At 52.4% G+C, this 25,995-nt stretch overlaps 10 protein-coding genes across 10 annotated transcripts; 3 read left to right on the plus strand and 7 right to left on the minus strand.

Annotated features, from left to right (window-relative positions):
- Positions 1-745: 745 nt before the first annotated feature.
- Positions 746-7,021, minus strand: COCMIDRAFT_30757 (uncharacterized protein; the record flags this gene model as incomplete). The annotated part of the gene is made up of 2 exons (XM_007695014.1): positions 746-3,961; positions 4,013-7,021. The coding sequence occupies 2 exons, from the start codon at positions 7,019-7,021 to the stop codon at positions 746-748; spliced, it is 6,225 nt and encodes a 2,074-aa protein (XP_007693204.1).
- Positions 7,022-7,925: 904 nt separating this feature from the next.
- On the minus strand, positions 7,926-9,078 carry COCMIDRAFT_9822 (glycoside hydrolase family 105 protein; the record flags this gene model as incomplete). The annotated part of the gene is made up of 2 exons (XM_007695015.1): positions 7,926-8,021; positions 8,086-9,078. 2 exons carry the CDS (start codon positions 9,076-9,078, stop codon positions 7,926-7,928), a joined length of 1,089 nt encoding a protein of 362 aa, XP_007693205.1.
- Positions 9,079-9,686: 608 nt separating this feature from the next.
- On the minus strand, positions 9,687-10,472 carry COCMIDRAFT_109256 (uncharacterized protein; the record flags this gene model as incomplete). The annotated part of the gene is made up of 2 exons (XM_007695016.1): positions 9,687-10,019; positions 10,086-10,472. 2 exons carry the CDS (start codon positions 10,470-10,472, stop codon positions 9,687-9,689), a joined length of 720 nt encoding a protein of 239 aa, XP_007693206.1.
- A 904-nt stretch (positions 10,473-11,376) lies between these two features.
- On the plus strand, positions 11,377-13,178 carry COCMIDRAFT_109249 (uncharacterized protein; the record flags this gene model as incomplete). Its single annotated transcript, XM_007695017.1, has 3 exons — positions 11,377-11,646; positions 11,707-12,961; positions 13,030-13,178. 3 exons carry the CDS (start codon positions 11,377-11,379, stop codon positions 13,176-13,178), a joined length of 1,674 nt encoding a protein of 557 aa, XP_007693207.1.
- A 476-nt stretch (positions 13,179-13,654) lies between these two features.
- COCMIDRAFT_109236 (uncharacterized protein) lies at positions 13,655-14,863 on the minus strand (the record flags this gene model as incomplete). Its single annotated transcript, XM_007695018.1, has 2 exons — positions 13,655-14,639; positions 14,706-14,863. 2 exons carry the CDS (start codon positions 14,861-14,863, stop codon positions 13,655-13,657), a joined length of 1,143 nt encoding a protein of 380 aa, XP_007693208.1.
- A 544-nt stretch (positions 14,864-15,407) lies between these two features.
- Positions 15,408-16,235, minus strand: COCMIDRAFT_109258 (uncharacterized protein; the record flags this gene model as incomplete). The annotated part of the gene is made up of 2 exons (XM_007695019.1): positions 15,408-16,135; positions 16,196-16,235. The coding sequence occupies 2 exons, from the start codon at positions 16,233-16,235 to the stop codon at positions 15,408-15,410; spliced, it is 768 nt and encodes a 255-aa protein (XP_007693209.1).
- A 917-nt stretch (positions 16,236-17,152) lies between these two features.
- Positions 17,153-20,201, plus strand: COCMIDRAFT_9826 (uncharacterized protein; the record flags this gene model as incomplete). Its single annotated transcript, XM_007695020.1, has 3 exons — positions 17,153-17,351; positions 17,410-18,188; positions 18,240-20,201. 3 exons carry the CDS (start codon positions 17,153-17,155, stop codon positions 20,199-20,201), a joined length of 2,940 nt encoding a protein of 979 aa, XP_007693210.1.
- Positions 20,202-20,643: 442 nt separating this feature from the next.
- Positions 20,644-21,690, plus strand: COCMIDRAFT_109253 (uncharacterized protein; the record flags this gene model as incomplete). Its single annotated transcript, XM_007695021.1, has 1 exon — positions 20,644-21,690. The coding sequence occupies one exon, from the start codon at positions 20,644-20,646 to the stop codon at positions 21,688-21,690; it is 1,047 nt and encodes a 348-aa protein (XP_007693211.1).
- A 485-nt stretch (positions 21,691-22,175) lies between these two features.
- On the minus strand, positions 22,176-23,258 carry COCMIDRAFT_30765 (uncharacterized protein; the record flags this gene model as incomplete). The annotated part of the gene is made up of 3 exons (XM_007695022.1): positions 22,176-22,445; positions 22,537-23,006; positions 23,066-23,258. The coding sequence occupies 3 exons, from the start codon at positions 23,256-23,258 to the stop codon at positions 22,176-22,178; spliced, it is 933 nt and encodes a 310-aa protein (XP_007693212.1).
- A 674-nt stretch (positions 23,259-23,932) lies between these two features.
- Positions 23,933-25,619, minus strand: COCMIDRAFT_109244 (uncharacterized protein; the record flags this gene model as incomplete). Its single annotated transcript, XM_007695023.1, has 5 exons — positions 23,933-24,319; positions 24,389-24,722; positions 24,848-25,070; positions 25,139-25,262; positions 25,374-25,619. 5 exons carry the CDS (start codon positions 25,617-25,619, stop codon positions 23,933-23,935), a joined length of 1,314 nt encoding a protein of 437 aa, XP_007693213.1.
- Positions 25,620-25,995: the final 376 nt, after the last annotated feature.

Consider the following 25,995-nt stretch of genomic DNA (forward strand, 5'->3'; position numbering starts at 1 on the left):
CCCCCCCAAGCGCAGCCAATCACTTTGCCCGCTCCTCGCACCCCCTCGGCTGTGTGCGTAAATAACTGATTGTCATGCATTAACCACATCCTCGCGGGTATGCGAGTTCGGCACTTGCAGGACTGTAGCTGTGTGCGGCACGGGAAGGGGGTGATGGATAGAATAGATGGATAGATGGGATGGGATATGATAGGTAGGTACTTTACGTACGCACGCGGTTCGCTACGTGTTTTTGTGTATGTGTATGTGTGCGTGTGTAAGAGAGAGAGAGAGATGTCAAGTCGTTAGCCGGGGCAGCTCCTGTCTATTTTTTCTTCTTCTTATACGTAGGTATCAATCACATATAGGTATACAATCTTTCTACACAAACATTTGAGTATGCAATTGACATTATTCACTCTATAATATATCTATGCCCACCTAATTGAAACGTATATACAACCTCTCCTCTCTCTCTCCCCCCTATCCCCTATCTCCTTCCCCGACGCTCCCAATCTCAAACATATACACATCCCTCAATCATCAAACCTACGAAAAAAAAACACTAAACAGTGAAAGGATATAGTATTAAGTTTTATAAAAAATCCGCTAATATGTTTAAAAAAAACAGGGAGAAAGACTTCGCTCGGGTATGTTTTGTGTGTGAAAAAGACGCAAATGCAAAAAAAAGTGTCATCGCTTCATCCCCCTCTCTCGTCTTTCCCTCCTATCCTCCCACCCCCCCCATTATCCCCCCCAGCACTTCTTAATACCTCAACTTGCCCAAAAGGCTAAAACAATACGCACACTCCCTCTCACTCTTCATCTGAATCATAAAGACGCGAGCGCGCGCACCCAGCACGCCGCCCGTCTTACTCACACCACCGATTTGGCCAGCTTCATCGACATTGTCTTCCCACACGCTGACTGCGATGCCGCTTCGGGCCACGCGCTCAAAGCATGTTTCGGATAACTGCACATCGAGAAGGAGTTCGCCGTGTTTCTTGCCTGTGAGCACAATGCGGCGTTCCTGGCGGTGGTCTCGTGTACCAGGGGCACGTTGGCGAGAGTTGGTGGGCGACGAGGGCATGCTGGGGTTGGGCGAGGGTAGCATGATGGTTAGGCGGGCGCTGCCCATGTCGCGCCATTTCTTAAGTGACTCGCGCTCGTAAAGCCTGCACTTCGTGTTTGTGATGCCAGGTGGCGCGCCAGGTGCTCGAGTGATATCACCGGTGGGGGTTGAGGCGCCTGAATCTGGTCGAGAGTTGGAGCCGCTGTCAAAGGATGAGCCGGTGCTGCGTGATCCCAGAGTCGAATTGCGGATGCTGAAAACGCCATTCTTGCTGAACGAAAATCGGCCCAGCGCCGAGCGAAGGGCGCTGTTCATGGTCCCGACTGAAGATTCGGTGGCAACCGAGATGGAAGCAGCGCGTGTGCTTGACTTGCGGTAGCTGCTTCTCCTGCCCAGTGTGCCTCCAATCCATCCAGAAGGAGTCTCGCTGCTTGTCCTAGCTGCGTTCTGGCGGTCCATTGCTTCGGCCCAGCTTGATTGTCCGTAGGGGCCACGTGCGTTCTGCAGCGCAATGTACGTGGGATTGTTGATACGCGCCTGGTTAATCATGGAGTACAACTGAGTGCATTCAGTCGCATTGCGACTCCTCAACATGATGTTGTTTCCAGGTTTGAGACGTGACTCTCCAGTAGGCGGGGAACGAATGGAGATATCTATAGCCGTTGACTTGCGCAACGGTACCAGAGGGGTAAGCTCAACCGCAATAAGGGGAGCACCTCCCTCAGGAGTGATGATCTCATCGCCGTCAGCGAGGAAAGGTTTAGAATGATTGTTTGAGATTTCAAAGACCTCAATCTTTCCTGGCGTGACGACAATACTACATTCGTCGGGGTGCAGGCTGTCCCATTTGCCCTGGTCAGACCAAGCAAACAGTGACGCTATTGTGCGTGAGGCCTTTCCAGAATTTTGTGGAACGGTTCGGTAAGGCGAGTTTGATGCGGACTGGGAGGGAGTGATGGTGCCATTAGGAAGGGTATAGATTGAAGGTGGCGGTGACACCTTGGGGAACTTCTTCGTATCCTCTTCCGTTTTCTCAGCCGTAGTCGGGCGGCTGGGCTCTCGAACCGCAGTTTGTGGGCGCGAAGTATATCCTCGGGGTCCGATGTATCCGACTGGCATCAATGGCATGGGCACATCGTCATCTAGTTCATCCTCAGATGACTCTGAAGTAGCACTCTCTTCTTGTTCTTCACCGGCTTCTTCTTCCGATTCCGATTCCTCCTCGCTTTCACTCGACTCTTCCGTGCAGGTGGATGGCTCATACTCGTGCTTTAGGGGTGAAGATGAACGGCGCTTGCCCCTGAAGCCAGGTAGTGTCGGTAGGAGTACGGGAGTCTTGGAGCCCTTTAGTGTTTCGGGGCTTGCTGGGCTGGGGGAACGATGTGGTGGAGTGGGTGGTGGTGGTGGTACGTCAGTCGGAGCCTCTGGCTCTTGAATATCCTCAACCGTGATGCTATGCTTCTTCTGGTGCATCTTGGGAGGCGCCGAGGCTACTTCACGCACATTGTCGGATTCTACACGTGAATCCTCCGAAGGTGTGGAAGGACGGCTTGACTTTCTTTGCCTGGGAATGCTGGGAAGCTCCAAGGAAGGCACAGATGAGACCCGCCTGTGTTGTTGCGGGCGTTGGGGTGAAGGCGGGGAGCCAGGAGGTGAAAGCTCCGACTCTGTGACTGTGCGTTTGTCTCCTTCAGAAGAGTCCGAATCCGAGTCCTCAACCTCAGAGGTTGGCATCCAGACACTGAAGCCCTTGCTTGGCTGCGAGAGTGCCGATGGCGCAGACGGAAGCGACTGGGGTCGTTTCTTGGTGGACTTTCTACGGGGCTTGGGGAGTTCCTCGGCTGGTTTAACATCCTCTGGCTCAGTGGGATCATCCAGTGTGATTTGGCGGGATGCACGTCCAGAGTGTGAAGATGAAGGGTTCTTGGAAAGCCTCTTTGCTCTTGTTCGTTTGAGGCTTGACGGAGAACCAGTGTTGGCCATGCGCACTGCTTCATCGAGGCCGCGAGGTGTCCGGTCAGCATCTTCATGGGACTGACCTGTATGGAACATTTGTTCAACCGGAGTACGCGGCTCTGCTTGGGCGTCATAAAGATTACTGAAGGAGGCGTCGCCACTCGGAGGCGTAATGGGCGACACTGTCCGTGACTGGTTTCGCTTGTGTGGGGTATCGTAGTGCCATACTTTTGATACTTCGGTGTGTCGTTCACCGATAGGAATATCAATCTCATGTGGGCTGGGGGTTCGGCTCTTGTCTAGTTCGGTTGAGCCTGTTGCATGAGATGGGGAAGACGAGCCATGGCTGCTGGTTCGCTGTGCTTGATTGGTTGTGGCTTGGATTTTCCTGACTTCGGACAATTCAGGGGGGATGGGATTGAGCCCAAGCATCTGTACCCACTCAAAGCCAGCCTGTTCATCATCAGAGGTTAGAGACATGACCTCGCTCCATTCGGAGCCATCAACCTGTATTCCACGGATCATGACAATAATCTCGCCCTTGGCATCGCCATTGCGAGCCGATGCGTTACTCAGCTGGACCGGCGGTAGGAGTAACCACCGTCCCGTGGAATCGACTTCACAGATCAGAATATCACCTCCAGCGCCCTGACCTGGAGCATTGTCGCGGAGTAAAATCTCAACGCGACAACTCATTTCTTGACCACTCGAATGGTAGAGATGCAAATCAAAGTGGTCTCTAGCTCGCACACATCGCGACGGATCAACTCGCACACCTGCAAGAGGAGCGAGACTGCGAGGATCACGGGCGCGGGTGGGGTCAATGTCGGCTGCTGCTTCGTCTTCGAGGCGGGCCTGCTCATCGTTGGACCGCTTTCGGGCGGCGATGACCAAGTCTTGGAAGATGCTTGACACCTTCTCTACGCGCTCGGATGGTTTCACGTAATTAATGCCCTAGAAAAGGTCAATATATGAGCTAGAAATGTTTAAAGTGACTCCACAAACCTTCAAGCTCTTTGAGAGATACTTGAGTCGTACCAGTGGGCGCTTGAGCATATAGGCAACATCAACACGCTCACCGTCACTGTTGACGACGTATCCCTCTGCATTGCGTGGCATACCCTCGTCCCATGGGGCGCCATCTTCTGGCCCATTGACAACCTTGGCAGGCTTAAAGGGATCTTCGTCGGCGGGTGCAAGGCTGATTACTACATCTTGGAAGCCAAGACGCCAGACGGAAATGTAGTCGGAGTAGACACGCTGGGCGCTCTGTGCCCACTCAATCAGTTCATCAGAGTCGTCCTTGGGGACTCGCTTGTGCAGAGTCTTGAGTCGCTCTAGACAGACACCCATGTCGACAATGGGCTTCGTGATTTCACTTGGATCTGTTGTTTTGGATGAGCGAGAGAAGAGACCAGCAGCAATGGCGGCCTCTGATTTGTTTAGGACACAGCTGAGAAGAACGGGAATGACACCATCGACAAGAGTGCGGAGCTCTCGCATGTATTTGGCCTCGTCAGAGGAGAGCTCCTGCATGATATCTTCAATGGTGGCAGTGGCTAGGCGGCTCCTGTTGGTACGAATGCTGCGAGCGGAGACGATGCTCTTGGAGCCTGCTGCTTTGGGCATGGAGAGCACTGACATGAGGTCCTCATGCCTAGCAATTTTCCTCCGGCGAGTGCTCTGGCGGCTGATAATTGTCGAGGTTTCGGGGTTCAGGAGCGAGCCGACTTCAGACGAAGGCGCTCGGGTCCGGGTTCGCTCGGAGAAGGCACTCACTGTGTCTGAGGCACCAACGCCCGATGATCGTGTTGATTGAGAGGCAATTGTAGAGAGGCGCTTGCCAGTGGATGGGAACATGCGCGGGCCCAATATCTGACGCGGCCGCAGTGGCTGTGGCATCAGATCGGCCATGTGATCATCAGCCGCCTCAGAAGGTGCACCCTCTTTTGCCTCTTGGTCTCGAATGTTTTCCTTGGGCATGTCGTCTATAGAGGTGGATTCGCGAAGGGGAGACGACATAGATCGACCCTTCGTGGGAGAGTACTGGCTTTTGCGCCTTGCACCACGGCGCTTCAGACTTGGTGTCGAGGCAAAGGACACTTCGCTTTCTTTGTCTTGGACAGTCGTTTCGCTCATGGCATCCGAGGCAATGGTAGACGGGGCCTCCTCGAGATCTTGTGTCTTGATAGTCATCTCGTGGCTGGCTTGCCTGCGTCGCTGCTTGCTGCTGCTGGCACTGACACTTCCACTGCTGCGACGGCGGTTCTTGTCGACAGATTCGGGTCTTGTCCTCTCAGTGGATGCACTAACTTCTGATTTTTCGGCCGGGTAAGGCAGATCGAGGGATGACACAGAGTCCTTGGATCCTCTCCTCTTCTGCGACTCTTTTGCGGGCTCGTCTTGTGTCGCCTCTGTCGACACGGTGACCTCAGACCTGCCAGCTGCGGCAGGGAGATCTTGGGACGAGGCGGATCCCCTGGATCTACGCCTACGTCGCGAGCGTGATTTCTTGATGGGTGTTTCCTCCGTCACGTCAGTCGACAGAGTCACCTCTGATGTTCCCAGATTTGAAGGTAGCTCTGAGCTGGATACAGAATCCTTGGATCTTCTTCGCCTGGGGCGGGTTTTGGGGTTCACGAGGGGGTCGGGTGTGCTGCTGAGCCAGGCTTCTAAGCGGCTTCCTACGGGCCTGGCGGGAGGTGTCTCTGACGCTGCTGGGATTATCAATGGCGTGGCGGCCTCCTCCTCGGTCCTTGGGTACGACCTACGACTCTTCCTTCGTGAGGGTTTCTGGGGGTTCTTGAGAGCTTCATCGGCTGTACGGTCGCCTTGGCTTCGCGGGCGGCGCCGTCTTCTTCGCTCTCTAAGTTCGTCATTGCGTGGGGACATAATTCTGCTCTCTCGTGGGAATGAAACGGCGCTCTCCTCCTCGTACTCGACTGTGACAACTAAATTGGGATCCTCGCTCAGTGCAGTGTCGGATCTGTTGGCAAGTCTCTGTGGATATTTTGCAAGGTCGTCTGCTGACATGGATCCCCGCGGTGAAGTGCGCGCACGCCGTCTACTAGGTCGCACCCTCACCAGCTCCGTCTTTTCTTTCTCTGGCTTCGGAGACGTTGATTTGGGCCGCGGCCCATCGCTCTTTGCACCCTTGTCACTTTTTGCGCTCTTCCCGCTCCCTCCACCGCTGCTTGTTGGTCGTTGGTCACTGCCAGAGCTAGAGGGTTTGGGGGGTTTGGGTTGCTTGGGTGGAGGCTTGATCTGTCCGGTGCTTTTCCCAATGTATTCAGCGAAGGGGAGGAGAGGGCTCTGCTGGAGGGTTACAGGCGCAATGGGTTTGAGTTCAGGGCTGGCGGGCTTCTTGGGGATGATTTTCGAGGGGCGGACCCAGGCATTGGCGATGATCTTTGGCTGGGGGCGGCCGGTGGCGTCCTTGGGGGGTGGCTGTTTGCTGCGCCAGTGTGAGTCGCTGATGACACGCTTCTTAGGCGCAGTTGCAGTGAGGACATCTTCGTCGAGCTCATTGTGGGGGATGGGCGTCTTCTTTCCGCTGCCGGGGCGCTCTGGACTGGCACCGACAGACTTGCCCCGTTCGTGCGCAGGCTTCCAATTTGGCTTGTCGTCAAGGGTCTTTGCCTTGGGTGTCGTGACGGGGGTAGTGGGCGTAGCGGGTGTAGCGGGCGTGACGGGCGCGGCAGCGGGTGTGTCAGGGGCAGCGGGGGTTGGTGAAGAGACAGCGCTTGCATCTTCCGTGGTTGTCGTGGCTGCTGCTGGAGTTGCGGGAGTTGCGGGAGTCGGTGTTGCAGCAGGGCCCTCTGGCTCGATGTTCTGCTGCCAGCGCTTTATCTTGTCGCGCACGTTGGCGGGCTTGTTGATTCCAATTGCCTTTGCAAAGTCCTTGCCATCCATGCCGTTCTGTTTATCCGTCGCGCCCATCTTCTTGCCTGGCGGGCCATTTCTCTTCTGTCCAGTCGAGTCTTGGGGGTCACTGGGCCGGGGGGAAGCGGGCATCGAGTCCCGCAATCATTGGAGCAAGCAGTGGGGCGTCGCGGGGGACGGTGGTAGCGGGGGGTGGTGGTGAAGGCGGGTGTTTTGGTGTTGTTGTGTTTTTGAGCTCTGGTCGGGTGTGGCTGGTGGGCGTTTCCAGAGCTACGCAGGAGCCCGCAGCAGGCCGTGACGGCGAGGGCAGAGTGTTTGTGTGTATCACGGGCCAGCGAGTGTATGGGGCGGGTGAGGTGAAGGCCGCGGCGCCATAGATAGAGACAGTGAGTACGGGAGGGAGAGGGCTGGCAGTACACCTAGCGCAGTGGGAGCGAGACAGGCCGCAAGCCGGTGTGATGATGTTGGATGACCCAATAGGTGCGGATAGCGCCCAAGGCCGGGCTGGCGTAGTGCATGCATGGCACGTCCCCTAGGCCGACTCGACTGCTGCTGCGAAGACCAAATACGCGATAAGAGCCGATCTGTGGTGGTGGGCGATCGGCGAGCACGCTGCCTTGCTTAGTACGCGCATACACAGCACTTGGATATGCTCCGATGCACCCGCCCGCCCTGAGCCTGGGCGGAGACTCTTTCTTTTGCTGGTCTTGACTGATACTTGCACATGTATACAAGTACACGGGCAGAGACGAGACGGATACGCTCCAGCCCCGCCGGCCCACGTCCAGTCTCCCAGGATCAAAAGACACGCATCCATGCCAAGCGTGCAGACAGCTGCCATTCCAAGTTTACATACGTGTCTGTCGGCGAATTGCATGCATCGGCGGCCTCTTTGCTGCCAACATTGTGCTTGCCTGCCCCCATGTACATCATTGTGCATCCAACATTAAGACAGCCTTCTAATTTCACATCACCACCCAAAATATGCACATTACCACTACCTCTGCATCCTCCTCAAGCGCCCCTTTGCAGTCTCCTATTTCTGACCCAGCCGCTCATACTCCAAGCTCGCCAGCACAAACGCCCCACTGCCCAAGACGCTGTTGTACAAAATCGGCCTCCCAACATAATACTAAAAAAGCGCACTAGTCAGCAACTTCGTCTTCAACACCGCTCCCCACGTCGTGAACACATACCTCGTACGTAGCCGTCGAATTCAGACTGCACACACTCACCGTCCCATTCCACCCCAGCGTCCCATTCCCATTGTGCACCACAAAGCTGTCAGCAACATACTCGTAAGCCCTGCGTGCCACCCGCTCATACACGTCCGTATCCCCGCCCCGCCCCAACACCCCCAGCCTCACACTCTTCAGCAGCGCATACACAAACATGCTGCTCGCACTACTCTCAATATAATTCCCCTGCCGCCCCGGCTCATCCATGACCTGCCACCAACCCCCCGTCCGCCCATCCGCCGCGCGCACCACGGCCGGCATGAGCATCTGCAACTTGCCCTCGACATAGGCTCTGGCTTCGCGCGCAGAAGCAGGAAGTAGCTCCAAAAGGTCCACGAGCGCCATGCAGAACCATCCCAGACTGCGGCCCCAGACGTGCGGACTCGCGCCCGTGATGCTATTCGCCCACACTGCCGCGCGGCGGGCATCGTACCCATGCACCAGCAGCCCCGTCTTGTCGTTGTAGCAGTGGCGCCACAGCAGATCGAGCTGCTGCACAATGGCTGACGGGCAATCCGGTTTGTTACTACCTACGGCCTGGCTGTAAGCGGCCATGAAGGGGGCGAAGCTGTACATGCCATCCAGATAGCCCCAGTGGGGGTAGATGTAGTACCATAGTCCTCCTTCTGCGGTTCTGGGCTGGAGGTCAACGCTGTGTCGCAGTGCCGTAACGGTGGTGTGGTATGTTTCCTTCTTTGTCTCTTGCCATGCTCGTAGCAATCCGTTTCCGTTGCTCAGCCGGTCGAGTGGGTAGGTGATATCTTTTGTGGCATTGGACAGGACTGGGACAACGGAATCCAGGCTCTTGAGCACATATGCATCGATTGCAGGCTTGGAGCTAAGCTGCGGGTATTGTGTTACAAGGGCGTGAAACGCTTTCTGGACGAATCCTGCTTGAAGAAGCCCGGATGAATCTTGCCCGCTGCTTAGGATACCTTGCTCGCGAGCCATGATGGATTGAGCCATTTGCAGGGAAAGTGCACGTGATGCATCTTGCGGGCTGCGAGGCAGGGCTGCAGCGCAGCTGAAAAGGCCAAAATAAGAAACAAGGCGCGCGCTCAACTGCATCGTGGCGAGCAATGTCTGGGCGGGCGTGGGGTGAGGGGCGTTGTTGACCAAAAAGTCTAGTAGAAACAAGAAACTACAGCCTACCAAACAACGAGGAACTGGGCTGGGCGTTTTGTTGCATGGAATGATGTGATCTGCAAAAAAGAAGCAATTTGCGATCAGCCCATTTCCGCCAATGCTTCAACTCTAAAATCTCACCGGCATTTTAATTACCTCGACGCACGCCCCAAAGATAGAACCATAGTGGTAGCGTATAGGTAATGATTTCTATATTATACCCTTGTCCTTTTTCGACTCATATTATAAACATCAGGTCAAGTCCACTTGAAATAAGCATTGAACTCGAAATCTAGATTATTGCTGAATATGCCAACCCGCCCACGCAAACATGCATTCGTAACAACAATAGCCACGTTCCTAGCGTCCCCTCAACCCCCCACTCTCATCCTCGGAGGATCCTGCCACCACAACTGAACAACTATACTCTTCCCCTAGTTCCGCTTCTTGCCTAGCTTCTCAACAAGCCTGGCTGCGTCGTTGACAGCCGCAAACGCACTCCACGTAGCCATGACGCTCTGGTACATGAGGTATCCGGGGATAACAATCCAGAAGGCGTTCATGAGGACAAAGTAGCACCAGTAGTAGAACTGCTCAGGGCGCGAGTAGGACAGGTTGAGGATGTAGTGGTCGAACAGGGAGGTTGTGTAGTACAGGACGTCGCCGTAGAACTGGCCAAGCGAGACGATGAGCTGGGCCGGGTAGCGGAGCGGGTGGTCGATAGAGATGAGGTAGGCAGTGAGGAAGGAACCCGGGCCCCAAAATACCTACAGCAATGGTCAGTCTGTGACACGGCGCACCAAGATCGGCGTCTTAGTCTGGCAAACACATACAGCAGTGACTGTCTCCATGCAGAGCACGAAGGCGTCCTGGGTCAGGTAGCGGGAGTCGCTCAGTGCGTACTCTTTCCACAGCTGGCCAAAGAGATCGTTCATGCCGCCCATGTTGCGGAAGTTGTAGGCAAAGTAGCCCTCGAAGAATGAGTGGATGCATCCGCACAGGACAAACCACATGATGGTGGCCAGGTCCCCGGTGCTGGCATTGGGCCGTGACCGCTTGACCATAACATACGTAACACCGAAGATGGCCACGCACCCAGCCGCGAATTTGAGCACCAGGTCAAAGGTGCCGCTTGTGTTAGCCAGGTAGCCAACAATCTCCTTCTCAATAGGATAGTAAGGGTGCGCGCCCTTGGGCAGGGACGAGTTCGTGGTCGCCATGTCGGGACGATAAACAGAGGCCGTGTCTATCAAAAAGAGGGTGAGAAAGCAACGAGCGGCGGAGAAGCCAAAGACGAGAGAGAGAGATAAAGAAGAAGGAAACAAGAGAGCAGCGATCCAACGCCAATGAGCGGTCTGGCTTAACAATGAGAGCACAGTGACAGCGTGCGTCGGGGTGCCAGATTGCCAAAGACCGTAAAAAGGGAAAATATTCTGGGGCAGGGTCAGGGACCTCGCCGTTGAGGGTAACGATCGGCGCTGCTGCTCGCGCCCTGCCCAGCCTTAACCAGGGGTCAGAGCCGCCAACGCGATTCTTCACCCTTTTCGTCCCGTTCCACCATGCCGCAATCCCCTTGCTCGCCGCGAAAACATATGACGTCTTTTCTGCCTGAGGCATCCTTTCGACATGCTTTCATGCTGTTGCGACAGCCGTGCAGTTAAGTGAATTCACTGAATTACGCTCCGTTTCACCCAGCTCAACGCATCCTGCCAATGGCTCCTTGAACCTTCATTCCCATACATGCCAAGGCCACTGGGCATCTTTCGGTGCATGCTCCAGCCGCCAGCACACATGCCATAGTGTGGAGGGGCATCCTGCTATCTCAGCGCATCGTCTTGGGACCAGGAAAAAGAATACACAAAAGAGTGTGTTGTTTAGTTTGGATTGGGCAAGAATGGAGCAGCGAACAGTGTTGAGGCACTGATTCAGTGAGCCCGCGTTCTGAGACCAATGTTGACATGACCGACCAAGAGACTGCGGAGAGTCGCCCCTCGAGCCCACTTGCACCCTGGCCATCTGTGCCCCAGCCGCTATTCCGGATTTGGCCAACCTCGGCTTCTACCCCAGCTTCTACCAGCCCTCACAACGTCACACTAGGGCACTACACCATTGTCAACCATCAACATGTCGGCCAAAGAATCATCAACACCAGTCAACTGGGAGCTCATCTCCAAGAAAAAGCTGGCTGAGCGAGATTCGCGTATACCAGCAGAATGGAGGCTAGGCACTTTGCCTGGACCCGAGGTTACCAACTACACTGAGATACCGCGCCAATCTGGACTTCTGACTGAACAAGAGCTCCAAATCACAGAGCAATATGATGCTGTCGCACTGGCTGCCGCGATCAGGGAAAAGCAATTGAAATGTCTTGACGTCGCTCGGGCATTTTGCAAAGTAAGCACAGTGTCATTGTAGGATGGTTAAAAGATAGATGAGATACTAATATCAAGACAGAGAGCAGCCATTGCACAACAGCTCACAAACTGCCTTACAGAAATCTTCTTCGACGATGCGCTGAAGAGAGCCTCGGAGCTCGATGCTCACTTGGCTTCGGGAAAACCGCCTCTTGGGCCTCTCCACGGCGTGCCAGTCTCTCTTAAAGATTCCTTCAAGGTCCGCGGCTTCGACGCATCTATCGGTATTGCCGCGCTATGTTTCAAGCCAGCGACTGAAAATGCCGTCTTGGTCGATTGCCTGCTCAATGCTGGGGCAGTTGTATACTGCAAGACCAACGTCCCGCAAACCCTCATGGCTCTGGATTCCCACAACAACGTCTTTGGCCGCACCATCAACCCGCTCAACACCGCCGTAACAGCCGGCGGAAGTTCTGGCGGAGAGGGCGCCCTACTCGCCATGCGCGGTTCTATCCTAGGTGTAGGTACAGACGTCGGAGGCAGCATCCGTATCCCAGCCATGTGCGACGGAACCTTTGGCATCAAGCCCAGCTGGGAACGTATTCCCTATGCCGGTCAAGAACATGGCGGTCTCCCCGGTGCCTCAAAAATTGGCATCCCCGCCAGCGCCGGGCCTCTTGCCCACAGCATCCGCGACATCAACCTCTTCTTCCACGCCATCTCCGCCCAGAAACCCTGGGAGGCAGACCCAGACGTCACACCACTCCCCTGGCCCTCCCTCTCCCTCCCCAAACGTCCCCTCCGCATCGGCATTGTTCGCCGCGACGGTATCATCGATCCCCATCCGCCGATCCTCCGTCTTCTAGACGAAGTCAAATCTGCCCTGCTCACCTCCGGCGTCGAAGTCGTCGAAATGGACATCACCCCACTCTTCTCCCAATGCCAATCCCTCTGCAACGCCCTCTTCGGCATTGAAGGCGGAAACGCAATGTTCGACCTTATCGAATCAACCGGCGAACCCTTATCCCCCTGGCTCTCCTCGCGTCTTAAACGCAAGGCACCTATGTCGTTGACAAAAGTACAGGAACTACATGGTAAGCGTGAGAAGCTGCGAACAGAGTTTTTGAAGATTTGGAAGCAGCAGTCTGGCGAGATTGATGCGTTTATTTGCCCTGTGGCGCCGCATCCTGTACCCCCAATTGATGGATACAACGGGGTTAGCTACACGAGTTCGTTTGTGCTGCTGGATTATCCGGCTGGTGTGGTTCCTGTGAGACGGTTTGGGAAGGGGGATATGCACGGAGAAATGGAGGGGAGGGAGTTGGGGAGTTGGGATAGGGCGAATAGGGCTTTGTGTAAGTTTTTTCTTTTTTCTTTCAAGACTTTGACGTTTTACGTGGGTATTGTGCTGATTAGGATGCAGGGACGAACTTTGATCGATCGATTTATCTCGGCACGCCGCTTTGTGTCCAGGTTGTTGCGCCAAGACTTCAGGATGAGAGGCTGCTGCATGCTATGGCTGCTGTTGATGAGGCGGTCAAGGCGCAGGGTAATGCAAGTGCGAAGTTGTAGCACGAGGCTATCGCGTCTTTATGAGTTCTCTAGGTCATGTCCAAAGTTTTATGGCAATCATTAGGTGCAGTGTCTGTCTTAACGAATATCATGGTGACGGCTCTTAAGCGGCGCTGATGGAGCATATTGAGCTCGATGGTACTATGCCTATCTACTGCTGCTACTGTCCACTGCTGTGGTTAATGAAACCTCGGTAGATTGAAGTAGTAAAGCGTTGATGAGATACACTCCACAGTAGTATCATCAACGGCACAGTTCACTACTATAGTAAAGAAAAAAGAATACTCTAAATTCCAAATCAGCTGATTCCAAGACCAGTTAGTCGAGCTGCGTAGTCATGTAGACACCTAACTGTCAGTAATTATCTTCCCTCACCCCCATCTCATAATATCAGAAACTTCTCAATCGGTACCCATTACCCTCCCTCCCTCTCTCCCTTCCTTCTTACACAAAAAAAACACAGCGAAAAAAAAATATTACTCAAACCCCCCATCCCAACACCACGCAGGCGCATTAACAGGATTACACCTCGCCACCCCCTCTCCAGGCAGCCTAACCGTATAATTAGACCCATACCGCCCACTCACCCCCTTGGCCGGAAAATCCGTACTAACAATCTGCGCTCCACTCGCCAACGCGCGCTCTCTCCGCTCCGTCTCGGCCTTGCGCACAGTTCTCAGCGGCACATCCGCACGCGTACGCAGCATGTAGTTCAGGCGCACCAAGCGCTGGATCTCAGCAAAGTTTTCGTTGCCGAGAGGATTGTCGCGCTTGATGAAGGCTGCGTCGGGGCTACCCTCGAGGGCGCTGGTGAAGACGGTGCGGTTTTGCAGGCTGGGTGCGGAGAGTGTGTAGAGGTGGCGGACGGAGCGGGTGGAAGGGGTGGGTGGGGTGTCGAAGTAGAAGAGGATGCGGCCGCGCGTGTTGCCGAGGGTGGGCCAGCCGTGGTGCAGGATGGATTGTTCGAGGGTGAGGTTGGGGTGGCGCATGTCGTCGGAGCGGAGGATGCGTTGAGGGGGGAAGACGGAGAGGATTTCGGTTTCGACGGCGAGGATGCGGGGGAGGGACCAGTGTATGTCTTGTTTTCGGTATTTTTTGGCGGTGCCGTTGAGGTAGGTGTCGGTTTTTAGTTGGAGGCTTACGGTGATGGGGATGTGGGTGCGGTGGGTGTCGGACCAGGTTTTGAGTTGGTGGAGGCAGTCGACGAAGGTGTGGCAGACGGCGTTTACGTCGAGGTCTTTGGTGTGGAAGACTTTTATGCCCGAGGTGTTGAAGACGCCACTGTCGAAGGGAGGTTGGACTTTGAGCAACTTCAATAGTTTCCAGAGTGCTGGTTTAGAATACAAGGCGCCCTTGTCGTCTGTATGTAGATCAAACTCGAGTGATCGGACAGACTGGTGTTCTAGCTGGCTGTATATATCTTTGTGGGAATAGTACTCGTCTTGCAGGTGTTTAACGTTTCTGAGGTGTGATGCGATCGGTAAGGCTGATATTAGTGGTAGGAACGATATTTTTTGTATTACAGACGATATGCCGTCAACAATCTTGCGCTCCCCTGCTCTCCTCTCGACATGATAGGAATTGTGCGTGCCGATGGCTTGCAACTGGTTGATGCGTATGTCTTCAATAGACGCTGTTGTATTTCTTCTATCGATAGAGAGAGTCGCATCCGCGAAGAGCAGCATGCTCGAAAAGATCTGATACGGTTAGCTGGCATTTACGTGCCCATGATTCTAATTAACAAGATACGTCTTACCGATAAAGCTAACATTGAGTTTTGCTCAAAATTTGCAGACGTGATAATGTTTCTGAAAAACAGTAATATGATGAAGCAAGTTTTTGATTTGAACGACGTGGCCCATACGGTGGACAAATGTAGATGGTCGAATACAACTTTGGTTCTATAGTGACGTTTGGAAGGTAGTGAAATATGACAGGGTCCCAAAGCACTATGCCCATTCGGTGAGAAACACAACAACTGTCCGTTTTATTCATGTCTTTCTGATAGCTTATCGATAGAGCGTAGACTCTGTCATTACACTTCTATATATGTGATTCTGTCAGCCCATTGTCTAGCCATAGAAGCTGCTGCTCTTGAAATTTACTCAAAATGTATTGGGTTCAGTAATGCCAATCTATCGGTGTACAGGGCTACTCCAGTAGTGAATCAACTGAGATAGATACCTCCGCCGAATCTAAACAGCCAACAACTACACTCCCATATCCCTTTTACCAATCAAACTTCTCCCCATACCTCCCAATAAACCCTCCTACATCCGCATCCCTCTTTCCCTCGACAATCTCCAATAACCCCACCGCACTCGTCTCCGAACTCTCAATCCCCATCTCTACCCTCTTCTCCCTATCATCCGCTATATCCGTAGCCACGTACCCGGGACAAAAAGTCCAGACCTTGAAGCCATCAGGCTTAAGCTGATAGTACTGGTACGCCGTCAGCATATTCAGCGCTGCTTTACTCATACGGTACGCTGGGAACCGAACACCGGCGTGCTGATGACTGTGGTCTGATTTCATGGCGATACTGCCCATTGACGAGCTGACGTTTATAATGCGGGGATTAGGGGATTTCTTGAGGAGGGGAAGGAGGGAGGTAGTGATGAGGGTTGGGCCAAAGACGTTTGTTTCGAAGGTTGTGCGGAGGTACTCGCGGTTGGGTGGCCATTGCTCGTCACGTTCCGGGCAGACGCCTGCGTTGTTGATTAGGACGTCGAGGTGGGAGAAGTCTTGTTCGAGCTTTCTGGTTGCTGATTCGATGGAGGCATCGTCTGTGACGTCGAGGTGGATGAGGGATACGGTTCCTTGGATGGGCTTGGATTGGATGTCTTTGAGGACGGTCTCGCCTTTGGAGAGGTTGCGTGCGCCGATTATGACGTGGTATTTTGAAGAGGCGGAGGCGAAGTGGATTACGGTGTCAAGACCAATGCCGTTTGTTCCGCCTTGAAAGGTACGTTAGTGCTTTCGTCTTTTGATTTTATGAGAAGATAGATGGATCATACCAGTGACAAGGATGATTTCCTTGCCAGTTTGTGCCGACATCTTCAATCGGTTTGGTATGTATGTGCGATGATCGAGGTGACACAATTGGAGAGTAATTGATGATTTCTTGGGATACTCTTTCCTGTATAACGGGCAATATTTATACAATCCCCACTTATGGGAGGCCTTGTTCGCATGGTCGGTCCGTTCCAAGTAACCAACACAACTAAGCCTCTATCGTTCATGACGTGTCGGATTTGGCCAAGTCCCAGTGACCAGACATATCGTACCCCGGTGTAGGATCTGGTTATTGACGAGACATATCATACTCCGGTGTAGGATGTGGTTAAGCTGCAAAATGAGCGGATATAGTCAGTACTAAATCCGACGGAGATAAGGTTGTGGTGGTCACAGCAAGTGCTTGCCGAGATGGCTCGAGTACCCCACCTACAAGTAGATGCATTCTGCATACGCATGTTCTGTAGCTGTTCCGCAATTTTCTATCACTTCAAAGGGATGTTTGCCTTTGGGAAAGAGGGCCCTCATTTTCATCAAATCAATCAGAGCATGTAGTAACAGCACCTTTTCCATGTCTTCAACGATACATATCTGAGTACTAAAACTTACCAAGCGTCTTTGGAAAAGCATATTATCTAGGTCTGGTCTACGGAAATAGGTATTATAACGGCAGGAATCACTCAGAGATCAGTATGTATCAACACTCACTTGTTGCTCAAATTCGTAGGTGTACAGGAAGTGTCAATGACTTCAAGATGCACCACTTTATTTTTCGTCCAGGCTAGAGTACCAGTGGTTGGGCCAATCAGCCGCGTGGGGCAACAGAGGCTAGCGCTGCGCAACAAGACGTCATACTCTGTATTACAACGACATTTATGTCTACGCGCATCTAATACAGCCCACTGAATATCGCATCTCTCAGTCATTGCTACGTGTTCGTGCATAGTGCTGCCTAAGAGATGCCTTCCCTTGTTCGAAAGCTGCTCATTTTCGCAGCAGTGGATGGCCTGATCCTGCAACCCTCCCCGCCCCGCAACCATCCGCCCACAACACAACAGGCTATCAAAGTCGACTACAAGGGCAACGTCGGGCCGCTACTAAAGGACAGACGCGAGGAAGATACTGCGCCTATATCTGTCGAGGCACATGGCATAATTGGTATGAGCGTTGGTATGGGCGCATTGCGACGCTCACAAGTTGCTGACAAGTCGAATAGGGCTTCTCAAAATCGCGACATCGCAATTCCTAATCTCTATATCCGACCGTGAACAGGTCGCGCAAATACGCGGAAAGCCCGTTTACAAAATTACCGATGTTGCACTTATTCCGCTCTCTTCCCAAGCCGATGCCGACAAGGCCATTGCAGCCACTCGTGACCACCTGAGACGTCGCAACAAGTCCCCAGGTGCTGAGGATGGAGATACCGAGAGCGAGGGCGACGAAGATGCGCCCAGTGTGACCGACTCGGTCGTCGGGGATCTACCTCCAGCATCGAATGAAGTCACAGACCCAGTTACTGGACGAAAAAGTAGTCCTTCACAAAAGACCAGCGTTGCAGAAGATGTCATACAACGGAAAGGTGTATATGGGAGATTTGCTGACAAGTGGTTCTCTCGGAAGGGTTGGAGTGCAGACAACAGGCGTCTTCAAGGATTCACCTCAGAAGAAAATCTGGCCGCCAGGTATGCACGGCAGGATGCCGATCCAGCCGTACCGAAGGAGCAACAAGGACCTGAGGGCGAATCCAAACCGGATGCGATTCCGACCGAGGATGAAAATATACCCCAAGAAATCAGCCCTACAGCAATACCGAAAGCACTGGGCGGCAAGAAGGACGCAGCAACAATAGCATTGTTACCCAAGATCTTGCAGACGACGAAGATGTACTTTGCATCGGGTAACTTTTTCTATTCATACGACTATGACATTTCAAATGGCATCGGCCAGCAGCAGCCAAGCTCTAGCGTGCCACTTTTCAAACAGTTTGATCCTCTGGTTAGTCGGCATCCCGTGTACATGTCGCGCAACCCATTGACCTTCGTTTAGTTTTTCTGGAACCAGAATATTGTATCCCCTTTTATTGAGGCTGGCCAGCACTCCTTTGTGCTGCCAATCATACAAGGCTTCGTTGGACAGAGGCCTTTTACTCTCAAGACTACAGATTCACAGTCCGGTAGTCTTGTGGTTGATCCAAGTGCAACACCAGATGACATACAATTGCAGCCTTGGCTAGAGAAGCAAAAGCAGGAGACACAGCAAGCAGAGAACGAGAACACCGAGATCCACTCAGAGCAAGACTCTTTGGCACAAGGCAAAGACTTTTTGTTAACACTCATCTCACGTCGATCGACTAAGCGAGCTGGACTTCGCTACTTACGGCGTGGCACAGACGACGAGGGTTGCACTGCGAACAGCGTCGAGACTGAGCAGATACTCTCGACTCCAACTTTTGACACGACTCAGGATAAGATATTTTCTTTTACGCAATTCCGTGGATCTATACCATTGTTCTTTTCTCAATCGCCATATAGTCTTAAGCCTCAAGTTACTACCTGGGGCTCTTTTGAGACGAATGCACTTGCCTTCAAACGGCACTTTCTTGACCTGTCGTCGCGGTACGGAGATATATACTGTGACTCATTGATCGATAAGCACGGCACAGAGGCAAAGATTGGTGAGCTGTATGAGCAGCATGCAAAGGCACTGAATGAGAACGGGGGTATCGACGGAAAAGGCAAACAGCTAGGATTTGAGTGGTTTGACTTTCATAATGTCTGCCGTGGAATGAGGTTTGAAAATGTTTCGAGGCTGATGGACTCGATTGAGCCCTTCATGAAATCGTCAGGTTGGGTTGAGATTGCGGATGATCAAGTACAGCAAAAACAGACTGGCATTTTGCGAACGAACTGCATGGACTGTCTGGACCGCACTAATGTGGTTCAGTCAGCTTGTGCTAGGACTGCTCTGGAGTCGCAATTGTCCTTGGGTAACTACCACATCGATCTCCAGCACGACCCTAGTACTTCGTGGTTCAATACCCTGTGGGCGGACAATGGCGATGCCATCTCGAGACAATATGCCGGCACAGCTGCACTCAAGGGCGACTTTACACGAACGCGTAAACGACAGATTACAGGTGCTCTGACTGATTTTGGGCTAACCCTGACTCGCTATTACAACAACATTGTCAATGACTACTTTGCCCAAGCACTCATCGACTATCTTCTTGGTCGCGCGACCGACACCATCTTCTCCGAGTTTGAAGCGGACATGAAGAGTTCAGACCATTTTGTTGATCTGCGCAGAGTTCGACAGCAAGCCATAGAACGCTCAGCAGGCATCGTCATTGAAGACCATGACGAGGACTTGGTCCAGGGCTGGACGCTTAGTGTACCCACTGCCGCAAACCAAGTCAAAACAACGACGTTTGAAGAGGCAATTCTCCTGCTCACAGAAAAGGCACTATACTTTTGCCGTCTAGACTGGGGTACCGAAAAGGTACGAGAGTTTGAACGCATCCCACTTGAAAACGTGCAGGGCCTCATGCGCGGTGTTTACATTACGTCAACCCTAGCACACCGGCACATGGATACGGACAAGAATGTGGGACTCATCATTCGGTACCGACCTAACAGCCGCGGCAAACTAGTACGCAGAAACACCAGAGTGCTGGATTCGGAGCCTGGCGACGATTCGGCCAAGGATGAGGCTCAGAAAGCTCCGAAGCAAGATGATACCAGCGGTCGGTTCCTCGCTTTCAAAGCGTTACCAGCGCATAGCAGTGTTCCTGTGGTATCTGATGATGCAGTCGAAGATGAGAATGAGATTGTCAAGTCGGTCTGCGATGAGATTGCGCGGGTCGCTAATGGCGTGCGCAGAGGAGAGGGTGAAGGAGATCGAAAAGTGGAGATTGAAGAGAAGGATATCATCAGCCTTGAGGATGCGAAGAAGAGTACCGGGTACCTGGAACAGTTTGAGTACTCGTTGAAGAAACTTGTTTGGGGGTAAGTAGATGGGGGCTGCCTGTACCCACGTAGGGGGGACGGTATCTGTAGAGTAAAGAGGTTTTAGATAATATGTAATGGCACTCTTTAGCGTTGTAATACGATACGAGGATGAGATACATCTATGCTAGCAGCCACTAGCTTCTGTCGACTTGAACGTACGAGAACTTTTTGACTTAGATATTGAATAGCCTTATCTTGGTACAGAGCATACTAATGAAGATAATGTTCTCCTTTGTGCCCCGGCCATTGGATCTTTCTGAGACCAGGATGCAACTTAGAAATGTGCGGAGTCAGTCACGCAGATATCAGGCGTACCGTTGCAGGGGTATGATTGTTAGCGAGCAGGTTGATGAATAGGGTTAACTTGGCTGCAGGAGCAATATAACTATGCTATCCACCCACCTTACTCTTCTTCTATTTCACGTTCTTACAAAATTTGGGGAATGGCCAAACTCCGTGCCTGGGTGAAGAAACACCTCCCTTCCAGACCGGGCCACAAGAAGCAGTCTAAAGACCAACTCCCGTTCCTTTCATCTTCACGTCGTCCCGTCACACCAACTTCATTGAGCACTCCGGGATGTCTATTCTTCCAACTCCCTGGCGATATCCGCACCATGATTCTCACCATGGCTTTTGGCGGGCGTACCCTTCACGTAGACATTGTGCGCCGAGACGAAGCCTGGCGGTGGAGAGGGGCCGTATGCCACCGAAACTTAGCAGGGACACAGTCGTCTATGCGATACGGCTGGCATGGTCCATGGATCGACTACTACATGTGGAACGACTGTGGATGCAAAGAGACACCACCTGAAGAGTGTAAAATTGGCATCATGGGGTTCCTGCTGTCATGTAAACAAGGCTACACTGAAGGCATCAATTTCTTATACTCTACCAACACCATCGACATCCAGAGCACACCTCTACTCCTCCACCTCCCCCAAATCATCTTACCCAACCGGCTCGCATGCATAAAATCTTTAGAAATCATCATCTGGGCACAAAGTACTGAGTCAGACAACGACAAGCCAGCCACCACCGAAAACCGCCTGGAGCCCATTCTCAACAACATCGCCACGCACTGCCACCAACTCCGCAGTCTCTGCATCAGCTTAATGGCGACGGATGAGAACTACAAGAAGATATCCACTACACCAGCATTACATCTCGTTGATGCCTTCCATCGCTCCACACACATGCGCAACATGAAATTCGAGATTCCATACGGAAGCTACTTCACAACAGCCGCTGGCAAGCCTACCGTGAATCACCCGCGTGAAGCACCAGCCACAGGGAGGCGTCAGAGATCGCTGTGGAGATCATTGGATAGCGAGGTGCCCGTGCTGCAGGATAGGTCGATTGAGCGGTATCCATTTCCGCCGCTGAGAGTGCCGGTGCTGGAGGATGGGGATGAGGAGAGTGCTGGATACTGGATTTTGCAGGGCGATGAAGGGCCTTATAAGCCTGTTTACTGGCAGGGGTGTCCGGGGTAGTTTGTATACTACGCTTGGAAACGTGGATTAGTAGAGTAATGGAATGTGTAGCTGAGATTTGATGATGTCATGTGTAGAGTATTTAGCAGAGCAAAAGTATTGTTTCTCGCTAAAGATAGTATTCTTTGTTTTCCTTTCCGACTAGGATAGATTGCAACAATAGATACTCCGAATCATGAGCAATTATGGGAAATTTAACCACTTAAACGGATGCTCAAACTAATATTTTGTCAGTTCTTAATAGCTCGCATCATGTTGGATCCAATTCCTGGTAATATAGGTCTAAATTCCATGCTAAGCCCTACGAACTCAATAAATTCGCATACATGTTTGAGACTTTCTTACTTTACATGGAATATGTCAATGAGGAAAACCTCCTTGAAGAATGCTATCAAGCACAAGCGACCCACAAACGAAAGTCAGGTCTCATAATCTCATCGTTCATCTATTTTGTTCTAAACTGTCTAATCATAATTCATCCACCTTCAGTATCCCTTCCAAACAACCTCTTCACACTCAGGATGCTTAAACGCCCCATTGCACAATTCATACTCATACTCCAGATCCGGCTGAAACTCCCAATACAAACTCTCAGCATCACTTCCCATCCTAAAAGTATACTCTGCCGCCGCATCCTCGACATAAACCTTGGGAACACCATTTGCAGCTGCAGCCTCAACCTGTAACTGCACCTCACATGACCGCTCCATCAATGTATACAAATAAGCAGCCTCATCAACCGTATCACCCACAGTCTGCGTAGTTCACCGTCAGCAATTCCCCCCTCCCGAAAAAAGGAACATGGAATATCCCTGTAAAGAAAGACGCTCAGGGCCCCTGACTCACCAGCAACCCATGATTTCTTAAAATCAGCCCTTTACCCTTTGGCCCCAGCGCACCAGCCAACCGCTTGCCCTCCGCCTCATCAAACACAATACCCCCGAAATCCTGGTACACAGCCTGTGCCTCACCATAAAAGTAGCACACATCCTGATTAATCATGTCCAGGGGCTTGGCAAAAGCGCTCCAGGCCTTGCCGGCCGTACCGTGGCAGTGGCACGCAGCGTTGACATCGGGCCTTGCCTTGTGCACGGCCGAGTGAATCAAAAACCCAGCGGCGTTGGCAGGCCTGCTGCGGTTCCCGCCGACGACGTTGCCGTCGTAATCGACGAGCACCATGTCGGCCGCTGTGAGCAGCGCAAAGTGCTTACCGAGCGGGTTGGTCCAGAAGGTGTGCGGGTTTTCTGGGTCACGCACCGAGATGTGGCCGCTCATGCCTTCGGTGAGGCCTTTTCGGGCGAACACCCGGAAGGCGCCTGGATGAAGGTGGTTATTTTTGGTTGTGTGGATGAGGATAGTGAGAAGGTGTACCGACCGGCCATGTGGGAGAGGATCCATGCGCGTTGTTTGTCGTAAGAAGAGAAGAGGGGGACGCTGGGGAGACACACGCCCTGGGATATGGCTTGAAGTGGTGTTAATTCTTTGGATGCATCGTCTTTGGAATGTGGCACCAGCTGCTTGGGTTGCGGCGTTGGTGTTGGTTCGGCTGGGATGGCGGACGGGGCCATGGCGGCGGTGGTAGATGCGGTGATAAGAGTTACTACTATTATCTGTGATGAGTAGCAGAGGAAAGCGAAATTATTCGGAAAGCGGGTGCTAAATCAGTATCCGATCGGACATAATGCAGCGGAGATGATGGCTTCTTATCTCAACTCGATAAAATCCTTCTTCGCTCAATAAGGCGTGTACATGCGAAGTAGTGGCCGCGTATCGACCGGCCCGGTTTCAATTCGTGGCTACCACCTGCAGGGTAGTAGCCGGCTCTGCGTACCTGAACGACCACTTTTCTTCTCTTGTCTCCGGTTCACAGCTGACAACACCACATTGTTCGTCCTGAAACCCCACTCGGCATTGCTATCGGGAGAAACGTGTCCGGCCAAGAGACTCTTGATTTGATTTTTTTTATGTACATTCCATTTTCTTCGTACTGTTCCAACGCCAACGTCGTTCAGCCGGCCGGGAAACAGACAATTATTCGTGCCATCTGCGCTCATCGTAAAAGAATCAAACTATCCATATAAATTAAGAAAAAAAATGGTAGTTACCATTTCTTTTTTCGGTTCAGCAATCCATGTCTTCGCTTAAAAGCCAATGGCCCGCCCCAGGGCCCGGCAACGGTATAGAAATATGAAGAAAAATATAAACAGTTGTTGTATCTTACAAAAGTCGCTCAATACTACCTCTACATCTTTCCACCAGGGAAGCTAGACAGCAATCCCATGTCGAACTTGGCAGCCTGCGGGCATCCCAGGATAGCAAGAATAGGATCAAGCACAGCCGTCAACTTGCGCACCGCAAGCAAAACATTGCCAAGCAGGCCATCCAGGATATCCGGCGAGGCAAACTGCACAAACTGGAACGCAAAGCACATGGCATTGTTACCTTCAAGCAGCGTCTGGGCGTTGAAAACACCACCGGTCAAATCCGCAATATTGACACCAGTAAACGTGTTGGGCTTGCCCGTGTTGCCGCCAACAACAGCCATGTAGGGGAGAGCCTGCAGCGCACCGACAGCATCGAGGGCGAAAGACGCAATGCCATATTCATCACCGATAGCACGGCGGTAATACTACAAACCAAGTGTCAGCAAAGCAGTTCCTAGCCGAAACGCCAAGAAATCGTAGTAAGAGCAACCTACATTATCAGGAATCCTCTCCCGACCAGCCGCCCACTTGAAACTTCCCTTCTCCCCGGTCACACCCTCAAACGACTTGAGCGTCTCCAAATCAAGATAGCCATCGGGAAACTGCGCACTGTGGTTACGGAAAAAGTGGTACGTGAAAAGGTACGTAGCCGTATTAATCGCATAGTGCGTGAACGGGCCCGCAAAGTAGCGTCCATTCGTCGCGATAGAGTTGTTGAAGCGAGAGCCCCGGAAGGGATGCATGACGGTGAGATCGTATCCGTTCGGGCCGAGGGGCATGGCCGCTAGCTCTTCGAATTGAGCGAGGTTGAGGGAGTCGGTGTCGCCACTGCCGCACATTTCACGTTAGCCCGTTCACCATCTCCATTTGTACATCCATCCCCATCCACCCAATCAATCAATAAATCAATAGATTGGAAAATAGGGAAAGGGAAAGGGTAAAGAGAAACTTACGTCTTGTACAAATCCCCCCTCGTAGGCGAACAATCCGCCTCAAACCGATTATGCGACGCACTCAGTCCCTGCGCCTCGCCCAGCAGGCCAAGCGACGACGTGACGCCAGTCAGCAAGCCGCCGCTCTTGGGCTTACCACCAATAGAGACGGTGGTTAGATCGCCAGCGACGAGGCCAGAGTAGACGGAGAGGAAGGCGGAGAGGTCAGTTGCCATGCCGAAGACTTTTGCTCTGTTAGCGACTTGAATTGGGGAAGAGAGGGGGCCAGGGATCCCGGAGGAAAAGACAAACCTTCGGTCGACGCAGTGGTCAAATCAATCACCGACGCAACTCCCGTTCGCGAGATGTATCCATGGTTTGCGAGGACGTTGAGACCGGGGCAAGGACCGCGGATGTCGTTTGGTCCTGGTGCGATCTGGTATTCTCGTCAGCCATATTCTCCTCTCCCTCTCCCATGCCCATCCACTCAAAACGTTTCAACCTCCTAACCAGGAAAATGATAAAAGAAGAAGAAGAAGAAACTCACATATCGATGCTCCCCCGTAACGCTCACACGCTGCGCATTAGCATCAAACACTGGCTTCACAAGCCCAAGCCCCAACTGCCGCTTTGCAGACGCAGCAGCGGCCGTCTCGCGCTCAATCCTAGCAACAATACTGTTGATTTCCGCAAGTGTCTCGCTGCTGATATCGGCGTTGAGCAAGTTCGCTGGAAACGCGAGGGCGGAGCCGAGGAACAGCGAAACGCTGTACAGTAGCGAAGTTGTCTTCATCTTGTATCTCTGATCAAACTTGTCTTCTTTCTTTCCTTTCCTTTTCCGCTCCCCCCCAAAAAAGGATTCAATAAACGATTACACACAAAAATAGGACACAGAGAGATAAACCTCAACAGGGGTCGAAGGACAAGGAGGGGGGGGGGATTAATGTATTAAATCCAAAAAAGAGAGCGTATAAAACCCCGATTTCTGTTTCCTCAATGTAAGTGTAAAGATGAAAAGAAAAATCTCAAGAAACTTTGGTGGTAATAACTTTATCGTCTATATATCTAATTTCCCCCCCCCCCTTCTCCCCCTCCCCCAAAAGTATGACTACTACTACTACATACTAAACCTTCAAAACTTCCTCCCCCCCCCCCCAAAAAAAAACCAA

The sequence above is a fragment of the Bipolaris oryzae genome, assembly GCF_000523455.1.
Source record: "Bipolaris oryzae ATCC 44560 unplaced genomic scaffold scaffold_262, whole genome shotgun sequence".
In the NCBI taxonomy this organism is placed as follows: domain Eukaryota; kingdom Fungi; phylum Ascomycota; class Dothideomycetes; order Pleosporales; family Pleosporaceae; genus Bipolaris; species Bipolaris oryzae.